The sequence below is a fragment of the Pseudorasbora parva genome, chromosome 6 (assembly GCF_024679245.1).
Source record: "Pseudorasbora parva isolate DD20220531a chromosome 6, ASM2467924v1, whole genome shotgun sequence".
In the NCBI taxonomy this organism is placed as follows: Eukaryota; Metazoa; Chordata; class Actinopteri; order Cypriniformes; family Gobionidae; genus Pseudorasbora; species Pseudorasbora parva.
This window is the reverse complement of record NC_090177.1, coordinates 10,651,271-10,669,285: the sequence shown is the minus strand read 5'-3', so window position 1 is coordinate 10,669,285 and position 18,015 is coordinate 10,651,271. Positions and strand designations below refer to the sequence as shown.

Below are 18,015 nucleotides of genomic sequence, written 5' to 3'. Positions count from 1 at the left end.
CAGCCGAATCCTCATCCTCAGAGCCCATTAGCTCGTCCCCCGATGCAGCGAGCGACATCCTGTCTTCCACCGGAGCCCCAAAGGAAACGGCTGGCACTCCACGTGAGAGGTCAGCACGCTCCTCCGGAAACTCCACCGGCGCAGCGGAGGGGGGAGGGGCCCGAGGAGCCATATGACCCGGCGGGTTTGCCCTGACCGTCACCCTCAGGTCCCCACCCAAGTCATCAGCCAGAGTAGCAGCCCTCTGCTTAGGCGCAGAAGGACCGCTAGACCGGGGGATGCGCGAGGGTGCTCCACCTGCCTTGAGGTATTGGAGTCTGGACCGTAACACTGCGATGGTCATGTTCCCGCAATGGGAACATGAGTCATTCACGAACGCAGCCTCCGCGTGCTGAATGCCCAGACACGAGAGACAACGAACATGACCGTCAAGCGGGGACAGAAAGCGACCGCACCCAGAAACACACGGTTTGAATGACATCTTGAAAAAGACGCAGGGTCAAACCGTGTTGCTCTTTTAGGATGGAAAACTGCTCTTTTAGTTGTGCTGAAGCACTCAGGGAGATGACCGCGGTCAGCACGCAGTCCGAATGCAAGCCTGCGTGTGACACTCAAAAGGGGGAAAACGCCCAGCGAACCAACAATGGAAGCTCTTTTATTGAATGCAAACAATTGCAACTTGGTCGGTCTCTCGCTGAGAAGCGCTGTAACACCCGCACTGGCAGTTCTCCTTCTCTCCAAGACTCAGTCTTACACACTCTTCGTGGAAACAGAATGAACTGTTCGGCTCCGAAGTTGAAAGCATTTGATCTACCATTCCACTTCCTATTTATACCCGCGCTGCGGGGCGGAGCGTGGAATGTGTGGATCACATGCCAATCTCCGATTGGCTCGTTTTTATACACTCGAAGTGGATAGGTCTCTGAGGGCAGATCCCAATTCGTCGGTTCAGTTCTGACGTACGTCGAACGTGACCGACTGAAAGGGAACTCCTCTTTGGCAGAATGTGTGGCGGGAACTACATTACCCATGATGCTGTACAGAAAATTCCACCAATCAGTCGTCACAATCAAATCTTGGCAAAATGGGTCTTTAGCTCATAACCATGAATTAATTAATTATGAAGCCATGAAGCACTGTGAGTGACTTAATCTACACTCTCAAAATATATAGAGAAATAATTAAAAATATATTTCAGCATCATGTTTTATTTGTTTATGCGTTTTGCAATGCTTCACCGTATTGTAGTTCTGTGCCTCACTAAAGCCGTTTAAGTATACAGTTGTTGTTTTTTCACCTAGTAGCGGGCTGGCTGATTCTTGGCTTATAAATGCTTTAACAAAGACATTTTAAAATCCCTATGGGAGAAATGAATGGAAAAAATACTTCCATAAACCAACGCCGCTAAAAAAGTGTCCGGGCTCTAACGTACTCTGTATGTTAGTGGCGATTTGACTTGATTTTTCTTTAAACATGTAAAGGTCATGACATAAATCTGAAGTGGGGAACCCACTAAAATAGGGCCTGTCTGGTTCAGCAGACACACATTAGCAGCACATGTCTAAGTCGGCTCTTTCAGTGTTCTCGGGTTACACTTAAGTGAATAATTCACCACCGTGATAAGTCAAAGTTATGAAACATCTCATTTCTGAAATATTGATTTCAGCCCTGTGAGCGGGCGGCATTGTTTGAAAAATAGGTCTCATGAAATATGTACAATCGCTGACAAATTCATATTGACGCTTGTGTATTAATAAGGCAGCTCTCTCTCTCGCCCGGATTTTGATAGCGAGAAAGCTAAACTGTTTAAAATGGTTCGATTAAAGGCTGTTTTTTTACTAGGTCACCGCAACCACACAGACACATCAGTGCATAAAGACGATTTGCGCATGGCTTACTTCTATCTGTTTTTAGGTCGGTTTTCCTCTGTTCCCTAGAACACTTTGTCTGGTTTAGCTAGTGCAGACCAACCAAACCGCTTCACTTCTTTAACCCTTTCAGTTTTTAAGGAAGACCTATGCAACTGATACTTCGAGACATAACGTCTGAACTGAATGTGACTGTGTTTCATGTCGTTTCTTTTGGCCTGTACGCTGTTTGCATTCTCATGTACAGATGTAAATATCACTGGAGAACTGATGAGCTTTTTTGGACCTGAGAGTTTATGTAAATCTGAATCTGTTCGTGTAAATGTTGAATTCAATCCCAAAACCACGAAGGAAGACCCTGAGAATTTCCAACGTGTTGTGTGGTCTCTTGTCAAACTGAAAATGAACTGTCATCTGATGTTTAATAAATGGTGTACAATGGATTTGGTAAATGTGGATGCAAAGATGTATGACTTCATTTCTTCAGTAAAGCTTAACTTTCCATAGAGTTTAAGTGCAGTGATCAGGCTCACAAAAAGACTAAATATGCCACACACACACACAGACATAAAAGTATTCAATCATAACTCTTTGAATAATTGTAGCAGGTTATTGACTATGGCAATATTAACGTATTTGGTTTTGGTGGACTATGCTGCTGCAGAGCAAGTACAGACTTGCTAGGTTAATGGAAAAACAGACACGCTGCAATATATAGTGCATATATTTAGCAATGCATCAGTAATGCTCCTCTCTAGAGTTCATTTTTCTAGCTGACTTACAAGTTTATTTGCTGCTTCAGTTGTGTTTGATCAGGATTGGAGCTGAACTGTGGGAAGTGATGTCCGGTTCGTAAACGAATCATTCTTTTGAACCGGTTCTTTTTAGTGAACTGGTCGAATCGGACTGAATCGTTCTAAACAGTTCGAGTTACGAGTCAGCGCTGATCCATAAGTTACTAAAGTTATTATTTCTGACATGAGTGAGAGTCCCTCTGACTAGAAATAAACCAATATCCTAAAATATTTGTTACTCTAGTTAGTATAACTTACTCCAACTGAGATGTTGTGCTAAGAGAAATGAGGAGCTCACAAGCAGCTGATAATGAGCATGCACGTGTAACAAATTACCGAACTTACAGCCGTTCTCAACGTAACTGTTCTCGAATCCGAATTAAGAACCCTTTCTTTCGGACATCGATACTAGCTGTGTCTCATGTCGAAGGCTGTATGCATCCTCAAGGGCTCATTTCAGAAAAATACACTCCGTTGCAGCCTTCTTTCACAAGTATTAGTATGCTGCTTGCGGTGCGGTGTGGGCCTATCCTTCATTCACTGCTGCAGATAACTCACAATGCTTCATATTTTCTAAAATAATACCTGGCATCTGTCAGTACATGCAAGCGAAGATTTGGTATTTAAATGTAAGTAGTTCCAAGCTTCTTCTTTTTTTACCGTTTATAGAACAAAAGTTAGTTTGCTGTCAAGGCAAGAGACATTTCATAGTACTTTTCAAGTTATAAATAATTTGATATAGTTATAATTCATATATTTATTTATAAAATTATTTATAACTTATAACTAAAATTGCTATGAAATGTTTCTTGCCTTTTAACTGAGAGCGTATCCACGCTGTGAACGTGCTGGCATAGCAACGTATTATTTCATGCTATGATTTCATGCCTGTGTGTACTACAAAGGACGTCTTGTTTAATTCTGATTGAGGATACTCCCTGCATCCTCCGGAGGACGCAGCCTTCGAAATGAAATGAAATGACACGGCTACTGAGAGCTGAGCATAATGCGTGTCATTTGTTCAAAGGGCCGAAATGCATGTTTCAAGTGCATCAAAATAAAACATGTCGGAAGCATGTCCGCTGTCTTATCACTGTATTATTTTAAAGTTTGGAAAAACGAATTATTTATTTGTTTTATCAAAAATGCATATTTTCAGGAACAGCTTATTTATTATCCAAATAAGTTGATATTATTCAAAAAATGTATTAATCATAACAGTAATATTGAACATACTGGAAGCAGGCTTTTTTTGTCGGCTGTATATTCAGGTTGCAGCAGTTCTCAGCTCAGCACACTTACACACACTGCTACAGCGGTTCTCAAAATGCCATGGTATACAGAATAGAGAAATCTTTCTTTCGGACACGTTTGATACTGAGAACCGATGAGCTGAGATACTGAGCATGTGAGATGGCGTCGTCTGAACCAAATTTTTTCTCTCGAAAAACTGATGCTGTGCTGATAATATGAGCACGGGTGAACTGAGGACTCGTGTAAGTGTATGTCTTTGTTGTAGAATATGTCAATGTAAATTTATCTAATCCGTCTAAAACTTGCGCATTTGCATGATAGTGGCTGTATTGAGTGCTTTTTGCAAAACGTAAATTTAAGAAACTTATCCAAGATGATGACGATGATGATTATTATACTTAGTTATGATTACAAATTACTTTATATGAATGCGTTTTTGTAACATAGGCCAGCTAGTAGTAGTTGCTGTGCGAGTACACCTCACTCCTCTGACCTCAAGAGACGCTCTAGCGACTGTCCCGGTCCGAACAGTAGGGGTTACATTTGGTCCGAACAGTAGGGGTTACATTTGGATGAATTTTCATCCACGGAATGATAGAATTGACGTCATTACGTTAAGGACGTAAAAGAACCGGTTCACTGAAACGAACTGCCCGGAATAACTATTATGTGGAAAAGAACCAGATTTTCCATCACTCCAGGAACAGGATTAATCACCCCGTTCACTGTTTCATGCACAACTTAGACAGATTTCTGTAAGTCGTATTTTATCTCTCAACATACCTTCTGATGTTCATTGATGTTTATTTTGTACTGTAGATAGTAAAGCGGAAGAGATGATCTGATGAACTGAGGCAGCACCAGCGATCTGTCTCTCCACATTAAACAGCACCAAAACGGTAATTGTTGGAATTTCAAAAGTAACACAGCTCAAAGCTGACTTGTAATATTGGATTAATCTACTGAAAACAGCTAAAAGATCTTGGGATTTAATCATTGATATTGGTTCATAAAAATGAAAATCAAGTAAATATGAATTTTTTTTATTTTTAACCCAGCCTGTATCATAATTTTTTTTCTGGTCATGAGTATGAGGTAACGCAGCTCTGTTTATCATATCAGATACATTTAAGTGTGTTTAAAATGACGTTACTCTGTGCGTTCGCTCAGCGGCTGCTGTGACACTTGTTCACACTGCTCAGAGTAAAGCGCTTCTGCAGAATAAAACCGGAAACCGAGGGTAACGCAGATATGACGCCATTGACAGGCGACTCCCTCAGACGTCCCAGCTCCTTGGTTAAAATAGAAATTTTCTCATAATTTACAAATAGTTGGAAACATTTGGGATATTGTAAGAACTCAACTGAACAAAATATAAAACACGCACCTGGTGTTTTTTTATTTATTTATATTTTACTGCAAAAATACTACATAGTGCACCTTTAACTTTATAAATTAGAAAAGTGAGCATTAAATATTTCAACAGTGAACACAAAATATTTTTCCATACTATTATTTTTTCCTTTCCCAGACCGGGAAATTACTCAAATCAAATTCCTGCTTTATTAGGAATATAGACATTTGTTAAACCAAACTATTTCATTCAAAAGCCATTAATATCTCTCATCTCAAACACGTTTTTAAAAGTTTAGCATGCACAAGGGATTTAATTTAGCGGTTCATTAAAACCTTTAAATATAAATCATCTCCAGTCTGTAATTATAATCCACTGCATACATTTTTAAGACGCTGTGAAATATTCAAATCATTTTAAGATCTAGCATCGCGCATACGGACACGGCGCACGCTTCCAAACTACGGAAACCGTTACTGTCTTTAGCTGACATGAAGCCGCTGTGATGTTCAGAGGAGAATGCTAAAGCTCTGTCACTTTGCTTTCCACACGAGATGGAGAAGAAGAAAGAGGAAGAAGCTCGCTTTAGGCTTTAGACCCCAGGTTGAGAAATCAAGATCAAGTGCATCTTTCCGTCTGTCTCTTCAACTGTATGATGTGCAGCACTTTCTGCTTTTATCTAAACAGGTTGTCAGCGAGACACAGAATCACTTATTCAGAAGAGAGCCAGGATCCAGAAGGCAAAGGCACACCGCCATTAATATACAGGGAGCCGGAATACCATTAAATTAGGAGAAAAGGAGGCCAGTGGGCTTTTAGACCTTTAGCGATGCGGCCCGCTGTTGCTCCTGATGCTAAATTATTCAGCAAAACACACAAACCGCCACAGAGCGATAAAATGTTTTTAAAGTTTAAAGCAACTATACCTTCTAGACAGTATTATCTGCTATATGTACTTCACATTTTCAGGCCTGAAACACCTGAAGGCAGAGCGTGATCTCTATCCGTTTGCAATCTCATATTTATACCGAGAGAGCTAGCGTTAGCTGTGCTAATGTCATGAGTTATGATGAGGGTTGTGGGAGACCGTGCTGTCACCTGCTTTGAGATGTTGCGATGTCCTCTGGCTGTTTGTGTGCTTGCTGGAGAAATTAAAACTTCATGAAGGACTTTAATTAACATTTGTTTTCTCCCGAACAACAGAACCACTGTGAGGCGGAAGTACAATGGGCTGATTCTTTACAAGGGAACTTCTGACAACATAAAGTTAAAAGTTAAGATTATTTAAGTTATTACTTATTTAATCTTACTAGTTAAGCACTGTGGGAAAAAGGCAAGCCGGCAGAGGCAGTGTGATGCTTTTGGCAATGTTCTGCTGGGAAACCTTGGGTCCTGCCATGGATGTTACATTGACTCAACCACCTACTTAAGCCTTGAAGCAGACCATGGTTTCATCGAAGCGGTATTCCCTGGTGGATGTGGCCTTTTTCTGCAGGATAATGCTTCTGCCACAAAGCAAAAATAATTCAGGAATGGTTTGAGGAGCACAAAAATTAGTTTGAGGCCTCCAAATTCCCTAGATCTCAATCCAATCGAGCATCTGTCGGATGTGCTGAACACACAAGTCTGATCCATGGAGGCCCCACCTTGCAACTTACAGGACTTAAGTGCCTTAATGGGTCAGGGCTGCTTTAGCAGCAAAAAGAGGACCTGTACAATATTATTGGTCATAATGTTATGCCTGATTGATGTTTATCTGATCATGACCTTTAACCTGATCATGACTGTGTCTCCAAACGTCACCAGCCAGTGACCTTTGTCATGTTGTCTTGCTAACTTGTATCTTTTCTATTTAAAATTTTAAATAATTGTATTTTATAATTTTAAATGTATTTTCATTCCGTATATGGCTATCCTTTAAAACTAGAATGTTTACTTTTATTTAATGTTTTATTAACAAGGTTTAGGAGAAGCACATTCAGATAACTGATGTAGATGAAAAGCACTCAGTCAATCAACTATAGAGGTTTACACACACACACACACACACACACACACACACACACACACACACACACACCTTAAGGATTATTAGGAACACCTGTTCAATTTCTCATTAATGCAATTATCTAATCAACCAATCACATGGCAGTTGCTTCAATGCATTTAGGGGTGTGGTCCTGGTCAAGACAATCTCCTGAACTCCAAACTGAATGTCAGAATGAGAAAGAAAGGGGATTTAAGCACTTTTGAGCGTGGCATGGTTGTTGGTGCCAGACGGGCCGGTCTGAGTATTTCACAATCTGCTCAGTTACGGGGATTTCACACACAACCATTTCTAGGATTTACAAAGAATGGTGTGAAAAGGGAAAAACATCCAGTATGCGGCAATCCCGTGGGCGAAAATGCCTTGTTGATGCTCGAGGTCAGAGGAGAATGGGCCGACTGATTTAAGCTTATAGAAGAGCAACTTTGACTGAAATAACCTCTCGTTACTACCGAGAAATGCAGCAAAGCATTTGTGAAGCCACAACACGAACAACCTTGAGGCAGATGGGCTACAACAGCAGAAGACCCCACCGGGTACCACTCATCTCCACTACAAATAGGAAAAAGAGGCTACAATTTGCACAAGCTCACCAAAATTGGACAGTTGAAGACTGGGAAAATGTTCCCTGGTCTGATGAGTCTTGATTTCTGTTGAGGCATTCAGATGGTAGAGTCAGAATTTGGCGTAAACAGAATGAGAGCATGGATCCATCATGCCTTGTTACCACTGTGCAGGCTGGTGGTGGTGGTGTAATGGCGTGGGGGATGTTTTCTTGGCACACTTTAGGCCCCTTAGTGCCAATTGGGCATCGTTTAAATGCCACGGCCTACCTGAGCATTGTTTCTGACCATGTCCATCCCTTAATGACCACAATTGTACCCATCCTCTGATGGCTACTTCCAGCAGGATAATGCACCATGTCACAAAGCTCGAATCATTTCAAATTGGTTTCTTGAACATGACAATGTTTTACATGTTGATAACTCAAAAAATCAGCTTATTGAAATAATCAGTTTTTCCCATTTACATGCAAACCAGTAAACTGACAATGCAAGTAAACCGCGTTTACATGACTTTATTAATAAACCGTGTTATTTCCATGTAGTGACGTCAAAAATAATAATGTCTGTATCTGACTCAAAGATCTGAGTTTTTCAAATGTTACGTCAGTTGTGATTTTAAATAGCGCACACTGTATCAGCGGAAGATTTATGGCTCATATTATCCCTCATGCAGTTACAGATGGAGCGTTTGACTGAACCTCTTCTACTACTTCTGCATGAGAAAACAACACATCTTTACAATTTTCTGGGTCTTAAAAGAGTCTGCGTTTGTGATACATGTCCTTATTTCATGCAAAACGCTAGCTCGCTCTGTCTGGATGCATTTAAATATGCTCTAAGTTTGCGTTTTTGTCACCCATCGTGCATGCGCACTTCAATAAACTGACAGAAAGCAGGTTAATGTGTTTACATGCCGCGGGAAATTGAGGTGAGAGGCAAAAAACTACCTGTCCCGACCGGTTTATTCTTACGCTTATTCTATGACCTTACACCGATAAAAGAAAACGGGCTACCGCGTTTACATGACCATGTTCATTGTCGGCTTATTAGGCATAATCAGCTTAAGAACGTGCATGTAAACACACCCAATGAGTTGACTGTACTAAAATGGCCCCCACAGTCACCAGATCTCAACCCAATAGAGCATCTTTGGGATGTGGTGGAACGGGAGCTTCGTGCCCTGGATGTGCATCCCACAAATCTCCATCAACTGCAAGATGCTATCCTATCAATATGGGCCAACATTTCTAAAGAATGCTTTCAGCACCTTGTTGAATCAATGCCACGTAGAATTAAGGCAGTTCTGAAGGCGAAAGGGGGTCAAACACAGTATTAGTATGATGTTACTAATAATCCTTTAGGTGAGTGTATATACTTGCAGCAGTCCTACCTCTGTTTGTTGAGTTATCAGCATCCCTCCACCACCCCTTCTTCACATTTTTTAACTCTAAACCACTTAAATATACAGGGGGTATTCAGGCCTAAATCCGAGCCCGAAGCCCTCCCCCCGGACAGCGCTCCAAACACGCATTAAATTACTCTCTATAAATTATATGTAAGTGTAAACTTGTGAAAAAAAGAAGGGAGAAAATTAAATGAACAAAAAAAGGGTCAACCGTAAATGGAGGATGCATGTATGTTTTATAAATATAATTGTAGTCTCTGTACAGAACATCTTTAAATGTCAAATAATTTACAAGTTGAACACTCATCTTTTTGTTTTACATTTGTGTGTGCTATAGTGTTAAAATTTTACTTAATAGTCTTTATCAGACAATAAATTAATTGAAGACTGTGGAACTTAATGTATACATTGATATAAATATAAATAGCATAATAAATGCTTAAAAAACTATCACTGGACAGTTGATTGCACAGAAATGACCACTAATCGTGACACTTCTATACATGTCAGTTATTTTACACAGCGCTTGGATTCTTCTTGAACTGCCGCAGTTGCATCTCTGCGGGACCAGACGCCGTCACTGCTTCTTACGGAAATGCTCCAGTGCGTTATTGACCAGATCAGAGGTGATCGCATTACGAACCAACACGCAGTGAACACCTGAAAGAGCAGGAAACAGCTGGTGATTCATCCAAACGAACAATCTCTTACTTTCATCACACAGTTCCAGATCTCTGGAGCAGCTATACCTAAACCTACCCAGCCTGCCAACCTCCACGATGTTCCTGTCCTCGTCATCAAAGAACATCATGTCAGAAAACTGGACACCACTGTCAGCTTTCAGCCTGGAGACAGAAGAGACAGGACAACAGTCGTCAGACGGTCTAAGGTAGACACACACACACACACACACGTCTGGTTCGCTATCTTTGTGGGGACTCTCCTTAGATGTAATGTTTTTTTATACTGCACAAACTGTATATTCTGTCCCCTTACACTAACACTAGCCCTAAACCTGCCTATCACACAAAACTACAGGCATTTTTACATTTTCAAAAAACAATTCTGTATGATTTATAATCTTGTTTCAACACAAGCCCGCATGAGTCAGTGTACATTCAGGTTAAAGTCCCCACCAGGATAGGAAAACATGAACACACACACTCACACATGTTGGTAGAGCTGCATGAATACACACCACAAATATAAAGACTGGTCCTCATAATGTAGGTCAAACCAGTGCACATATACACACACACACACACTTTTCATGTTTTTGGAGAGACGTAGACGTAATGTTTTTTATACTGCACAAACCGTTTATTCTGTCCCCTTACACTAACACCCCTAAACCTACCATCACAAAAAACTACAGGCATTTTCTAAACATTATTTAGTCTGATTTATAAGCTGTTTTACAGATGGGGGCCAAAAAATAATCCACAAGGATTTTAGATATTGCCACCTTTGACATTTTTTTTGTCCCCATAATGTAGAGTTTAACTGGACCACTCACACATACATAGCTACATGCATACTACACACAGTCACACACACCATGTGAGCAAGATACCAAAGGCAAAGACAGACACACATCATGTTGAATACAGTTCATGTTCTTTGATGAACAGAAAGTAAGAACTTCCTTTTGTAACATATCAATTGAATGCGTCCTTGCTGAATAATAGTATTTTATATTTTCACTCCAGACTTCTGGTAGTGTATTACAGTTTCAACATTGATAACAACAAACAAATAGTTTTTAATGGTTTCCATTTTTTTAATAAACATAAAACATTTTGAATTATTCTAAACCTCTGACTGGTAGCATATATATATTTGACAATTCTATTTGTATATTTTCTGAAGAAAAAATGAGTGATGCCACAAAAGGCGCTACTTGTTTTCTGTTTTTCAGCATTACTATGTGGCTGCTAAGGGATTTGGCCATTCTATACCTTTCAAAGTGAGTAACCTTTGACCCAGGGTAGATCTCCTTGAAGGAGATGTATTGGTTAAGTTTATAGAGTGCCAGCAGCTGATTGGCTCCTTCCATCTCGCTGGTTCTTTTAGAAACAGAGAAATATGAGCTCTGAGAAGATATACACAGATCATATTTTTTTGATTTGGCTGATCATCTAAAAACTTACCGTGAGGCAATGGCGATCTTGAATCCCTGACTATGGAGTGAGCTCAGGATCTTTTTAGTATCGGGATAGATGGAAACCTTGGCAAGTCTTGAATCTCGCACCGTCCCGCTGGTGTGTGTGTCAGCAAAGAAACAACAGCAAAAACAACTGGGCACACATCTTTAAATAAAAACAACAAACAATGAATGAACACTAGAGCTGAAGAAGACAAACCTGTCATCGATGTGAAAGGGTGGAACAACATGAGTGTCAACCCAGAACGGCCAGAGGGTGTAATCTGTTTAAACCAGAGAAATTACAGCACGCCTATAAAGAATATTATACAAATTGTATATTCACGACACTGTATTTTCCCCTTAATACTGTTGTAGTAGTATAATAGTGTTTCTTTCTATTAATCCTATATTTTACATTTATATAATGCACACACTTTTACAGTTAAAAAAGCTGACCATATTTTATATAAAATATTATTATTATTATAACCATACACAAACCATAGTTAATAGTTATTGTTATTACTGCAATAAAACTATTATTTTCTGTGGTGTCTACATTGTTAATATCAGGGAAGAGCATTTATCATTTCATTCACTGAGGCTTATACAACCATACAGTTCATTTGAAGTAAAGTTAACGCGCTAAAATATTAACTGTGGAAACTTACCGAGGTCGAACACTATTAACTTCGGTTTAGACATCCTTGTTTAGCGACTAACGTAATCTCGAAACTCAAAACCACATGGAAAGGAGAACCATAGATCTGTAAAAATAGAACTAGCGTTATTTAGTTTACCGGTGATGCGGATGTAACGTCATGACGTCATCGATGCGTAGGAGGTTACGTAGCTTTGAACAGTAATAACCGTATAAAAAGTATATATACATATTTTTTCGTGTTATATTAATAATAATGCATAGAAATGTATTTTCATTGCAGACAGGGAAATAAAGATCAGCCAGTTAGCGGATGACACTGCTCTTTTTTTTAAGAGGTGCCTCTCCCCATTGCAATCTTGAAAGATTTTCTAAAGCTTCTGGCCTTTTTAAAATGTGTCTAAATGTGAGCTACTTTCAATTAAAGAATGAAACCTATCTACAATTAATACATTTAAAGATATCTTATTTATGTAGGCTATCTGTAAAACATTAAAATAGATGTGTAGTGTTATTTTCCCCCTATTATTGAGAAAACACAAAGAAAAATGTCTGCAGAGAGACTTATCTTTGAGGGTTAGAATATTACCATGGCATCTCCAGACTTGCGTACGCTGCTCAGTCTTTTCATGTTTTTAAAATATTGACAAAATGTTATTTCATGGAAAAATGGCATACATTATATCAAGTAATCTGTCGTTTTAAATACTTATATAAATGGTGGTCTCCATTCGTTAGATTTCTGTACGTTTAATAATACTTCAAATTAATTGTGCCAAACACTTTCTTAAAAATCCAACCTCTGTCTGGAACTTTATTCCACGTTGTTTTCTCCAAATTTGGTGGTTTTAATGTTTTATTGCTTTGTAATTATAATATTGAAAAAAAAAAAAAAACAGCTAAATGATCTAAATTTCATAAACGGGTCCTTCTCGCCTGGTCTCTGATAAGCACAACTTTTCTCCTCATGAATATTTCATGGAATAACTGAGATATTTTGTATTAACACAACACTCATTAACATTGCTTTTTTCAGCGTTGGTTTGAGGCAGATATTCTGCTTGTGAGTCAATTGTATAATGCAAATGGCCTATTGTTAAGTTTTAACATTCCCATTACCCGTGGAGAATTTGCTATTGTTTTTGAAGCCACCTCATCTGGTGTTATTTCCCCCACCCCTCCATTTCCCTCCTCTAGACCCTGTTTCAGCCGTGGGGAAATATTGCTTTTCATCTTCTTCTTCTAGATCGATACCTTTACTGTTTCTTAATGAAAGTGTGTCAGTTCCAAATGTCACAGTTTATTGGAATGATTCTCTTTCTGTTCCTGGAGAAAAGATTGGCTGATAATAGATACTTATTACTAATAAGATGAGAAGTTTTCTTTCGGATTGTCCATCGTTTATATCCTGTTAATGTCTTTTTAGAGAATTTTGATACAAACTGTTCTTTTTGTAAACAGCACAGAGACTTTAGTGCATTTATCTTGGCATTGCCATTACTCTAAATGACTGTGGAAAGACTTTTCCTATTTGTTAATGAGAAGCGTTGGCATGAATTTTTCTTTACTTTGGGAAAAAGTGCATTCACACAAAAAACAACTTCATCTTTTTAATTTGTTAAAGGGGGGTGAAACACTCAGTTTCAGTCAATCTCATGTCAATCTTGAGTACCTATAGAGTAGTATTGCATCCTTCATATCTCCGAAAAGTCTTTAGTTTTATTATATTTATAAAAGAAATATAGGCTGTACCGAGTCTTTCCGGAAAAAAAAAAAACGAGCGCCTGGAGGCGTATCGTGTGGGCGGAGCTAAAGAATGACGATCGCGCAAAGCGGTGACGTCCTCAAGCGCGGAGAAACCCATCGATATCGATCTCAGCTAATAGATATATGATCCAGAATCATTCGGAGGCTGAAATAAATTGAACAGGAGAAACAGCAACAGCAGGACGTCCGTCTCTGTGGTATGTACTGTATTTAGTGGCCTGTCAACATTTGTGTGTCTTTACTCGCAGTTTATGAGGACATGATTCGGTTTATGGACTATTGTATGCGACTAAACCTTAGCAGTAGCAAGCAAAACGGTTTTGCACGTCAGACTAGTGTAATGTTATATATAGAACAACAATGGAGTCCGTTAGCGCATTTGAATGACGAAGCACGCGATCGTGTCGTTTACTGATGTTTACTCACGCGACGATAGCCAACAGCACAGACATTTTTGAAGCAGTTTTACTCACCGGCTGCTTCCAAAGCAGGACCGAACCTTTATCGCTGGGACCGCTCCGTCAAAAACACACTTCTTTGGTATGATTTGGTGAAGTCCTGTGACAGCAGTGAACGGTGGAGATCCACTTTGCGACGCGACTGCAGCGACGTTGTGAAGCTTCCCGTCATTTCTGCGTTCAAATTTGTTCAAATGCAGCGCTGCCTTCCCGGAATGCTGTGCTGAAGCGTTGAAGTCGCTTGATGTCACCCATAGGAATAAAGTGGAGCACGGCATGGACTATAACCGACATTAGTGTTCACGGACGACTGGATCTGCACCTGAGAGACTGTTTATTTGCTCTCTCGCACTAGTCACGCGCACGCGCACCCTACCGGGAGAAGAGCCCGTACGTCCCATACAAGGACCTTCCGCTCTATTAACGTCAAGCCGACCCATACTCGAAAAAAACTCTCCGAAACCACTTTTTCATGTTTTGCTTAATGGAGTACAACATTATAGGTATAATGGGTATTAAATATTATGATCTCTAACTTATGTATTCAGAAGGCTTTGAAGGTGCCCTGCCACGTATTGTATGCATTATTTATGGTAATTTCTTCTGTGGTAAAGTTCTACAATGGACTTGAAATCTACCATGGAAAAAAAAGCCTTGGTTACCTTGTTTCAACTTGGCTGGATTTACGCCAGTTCTAATTAATATTCAATGAGCTACTCTGCTTGACTTTGATTGGGTAACAGCTAGCCAATGAGAGCATGGGTATAAGCACTACCCAGCACAACAAGTAGAGGAACTTCGTTTACTATCGTCTGGAATCATTGCAGAAATGGCTTTTTCAGATATAAAGCCATTTATATATGACGTTCAGCCATCCTTTGCTGTATATGAAAACTCTCTGAGCTAGTCGTAATCTGTGGGCGTGAGCTCATGAATAGTAATAAACTCAGGCAACACGTCAGACAGTTTTTGTAAATGGCCTGATACCTCTGCTTATTTCTTATCATTGGCTAGAGCTTACAGAGGAGGTAGCAGTTCATTGTTACATTCACGACACAAACAAATATGGACATAACATATTTCAAAAAATACCAGTAAAAATGGTTTTGTGTGGCAGGACACCTTTAAAAATGATTTAAATATGTAAGTCTTTTTATTGGTGTATGGTGTGCAGACAAGTATAATATCAAACACATACCACAAGCTGATTAAGCAACGAGGAACACTGACAACAATGCATTTTTATTGAAAATTATTATTATTTTTTATTGTTCTTATTTTGCTCATTATTAATTGTCTTTTATCTGTGCTGATTTTAAAAAGTTCACAGATTTAAAAAAAAAAATTGAGCAGAGATTAAAAAAAAATTGTGTGTAAACAAATAAGCTTTTTTTAATAGAAATTGTTTATATTTATTTTTATTTGTGCACTTAAATTTTTACTCTGGTTATAAAAAGTGCAGATAAAAATAAAGCGGGTATATAAATCTGTGATACTGGCAAGCAGGATGAGGCAGAGAGCCATGAGAACCAACCCATTGGTGCCAAAACCAGGGAGGAAGAAGGAATCCATTGCCAAAGAGCATCACAGAGTTCAAGCTGGTGGAGGACCGGATGGCAGTGCGTTTTGGGAACCGGAACAATTTTTTTTTCTCTCTCTCTCGTCCTAGTCTCTCCTTATCCTTCCGTCTCCTTTTCTCTCACCTCATCTTACCCCCGGCTGCCGTGACTGCCCCCTGCCCTTTTAATCAGTGCTCTATTTTAAAAAGTTCACGATAAAACAAATGATCTGTTTATTTGTGCACTTTTTTTCCCACCATTTGTAATTGGTGCTCTGCAGGACTTCATTTTGGCTGCCTTCTTGTTTATCCTGTAGCTGTTGCTTGCACAAGTTCCTCATTGAAGATTGCCAGCTGCTTCAGGAACTCCATGTGGGGCTTGATGTATCTCACCTTTATGAGATGATCAATGACATCCTCCACAATCATCTTATGATGCATCATGAGGTATGCCAGAAAAAGTGTAGGGGCGTAGCTGACACCTTCAGTGCAGTGAATGAAAACCTCATCTGTGGAAATAAAAACAGAAAGACAGTCAAAAAAATAGTCCCAACGGGTTTGTCACTCCAGAAAACTTGATAAAAGATCTTACTTTCTGGGTTTTTCTTACCCTTGTGGATGAATTTGGCAGCTGGCGAGAAGTATTTGCTGATGTTCGTACGTGCGTGCGTTTTAGGTAAGCCTCCATACGTGATGTTCATGCCTCTGTAATATCTCGCCCCTGTATTAACTGCTTCTCTCAGGTCTTTTTCTCGTGGCAGTCCCAACAAGACCCTCAGTTTGTTCTTCAACGCAGCCGCATTCAGGACGCTCCTTCAGTCTCACTCGGTCCCGCGCTATCTCTCTGCACAAGAACACAACAGCCTAGATCAGTCTTGCATTAAAGAGGATTTACAATGTACAAATGTAATTGTGTTTACTTCCTGTTCATACTCCTGTATTACATTATTAAATACATGCTGCTTTATTTAAGTCTAAATGTGTTGTAGACGTACTCATTTCCAATGAAGATGTTGTTCCAGATCTCAGTAACAGGTTTCTGAGGCTGTGTGCAGCCCTTCACACGCTCCTCCAAAAGGAAATAGTCTTCTTCTCGAAATAGTTCCATCTCTGAAGTGCTTGCATCAGGTTATGGCTCAGAATTCCTTGGACCTGGGACACATGGTTCATCTGAATCAACCCGATCCAATTCAGGTTCCGTCTCAGGAACCATTTCATCTGGGACACACATGGGTTTGGAACAAGGGGATCCATCCCAAAATGATTTTGGAAGAATGCACTATTTTTATTTATCTTCCTCACTTTAGTACTTTCTGAAAAAAGAAGAAAGCAAATAATATGTTATTAGAAATATCTGTAACCACAGATTAGATATGATGAAGAATTAGTCCAACTTTAAAAAGAAATTTCTGTTTGCATCTCGTTCTGTACACACACAGTTCAGTAATTTACGGAAGTGACAACTGCATTTACAAAAATTCTACCCAGCATGTAAGGAACTGAACTGAACAAATAGTTGCTAATGACGTTAATGCCGTTGTCACTCCTGAAACTTTACAGTCTATACATGGCAATTGTAATGTGGCACTGTTGACATTCATCTTTTGGGCTGTTCTTTTTCAGGGGTTTCAGGAGAAGCATCCATTCCACCTTGATCGATCCCACTGGTGCTCCCTGGCCACCAGAAGCTAACCGGATTGCTAACACATTTACCAGATTTAAAGGTGTCATAAACTGGCTTTTTTCTTTTTTTATACTGTTGTCTGAGGTCAACTAATGACATTCGTGTGGTTTTTACATTAAAAAACATCATAAGTAATAGGCTATTTTCTACACTGGTTTTGAGGCTCTCTCCTGAACGCTGGGTTCTTCTGGGCTCTTTTCTGGGTATTTGCCCCTGTCAGTTGAGTTCACATGAGGGAGAGATTTTTTTTGAAAGTGTCAACTCCAACTTGTCTTTATCAAACAAACACAAAGATTTATTTCTCATCCACCCGCGATTGTATTACATGACCCGGACCCGAACGATCGGTTGATATAAGCGCGAACACATACACACACACACGTACGTGTGGGCCCAGATCAAGAAAGCATTTCTGCTGATAGGTGTACGTTTTGGTAGTCCGTTTGGTACAGC

General features: G+C 39.7%; 2 protein-coding genes across 2 annotated transcripts; both read right to left on the bottom strand.

The window, feature by feature from the left end:
* Positions 1-9,505: 9,505 nt before the first annotated feature.
* On the bottom strand, positions 9,506-12,264 carry mdp1 (magnesium dependent phosphatase 1). Its single transcript, XM_067447166.1, has 6 exons — positions 12,106-12,264; positions 11,652-11,715; positions 11,439-11,546; positions 11,247-11,354; positions 10,048-10,133; positions 9,506-9,948 (listed from the first exon to the last, which is right to left on the bottom strand). Exons 1-6 carry the CDS (start codon positions 12,137-12,139, stop codon positions 9,866-9,868), a joined length of 483 nt encoding a protein of 160 aa, XP_067303267.1. The 5' UTR covers positions 12,140-12,264; the 3' UTR covers positions 9,506-9,865.
* A 3,620-nt stretch (positions 12,265-15,884) lies between these two features.
* LOC137079212 (dual specificity phosphatase 29-like) lies at positions 15,885-17,006 on the bottom strand. The gene is made up of 3 exons (XM_067447165.1): positions 16,874-17,006; positions 16,471-16,722; positions 15,885-16,387 (listed from the first exon to the last, which is right to left on the bottom strand). Exons 2-3 carry the CDS (start codon positions 16,577-16,579, stop codon positions 16,185-16,187), a joined length of 312 nt encoding a protein of 103 aa, XP_067303266.1. The 5' UTR covers positions 16,580-16,722; positions 16,874-17,006; the 3' UTR covers positions 15,885-16,184.
* Positions 17,007-18,015: the final 1,009 nt, after the last annotated feature.

Bases quoted from the DNA above. Each gene is read 5' to 3' on its own strand.
- mdp1 (XM_067447166.1), bottom strand. From the start codon at position 12,139: ATGTCTAAACCGAAGTTAATAGTGTTCGACCTCG. The intron at 11,547-11,651 runs GTTTGTCTTCTT...CACACACACCAG, and splicing joins CCCTTTCACATCGATGACAG to CGGGACGGTGCGAGATTCAA. The intron at 9,949-10,047 runs GTAGGTTTAGGT...CTGCTCTTTCAG, and splicing joins CGTGGAGGTTGGCAGGCTGG to GTGTTCACTGCGTGTTGGTT.
- LOC137079212 (XM_067447165.1), bottom strand. From the start codon at position 16,579: ATGAACATCACGTATGGAGGCTTACCTAAAACGCACGCACGTACGAAC. The intron at 16,388-16,470 runs GTAAGATCTTTT...TTATTTCCACAG, and splicing joins GGGTAAGAAAAACCCAGAAA to ATGAGGTTTTCATTCACTGC.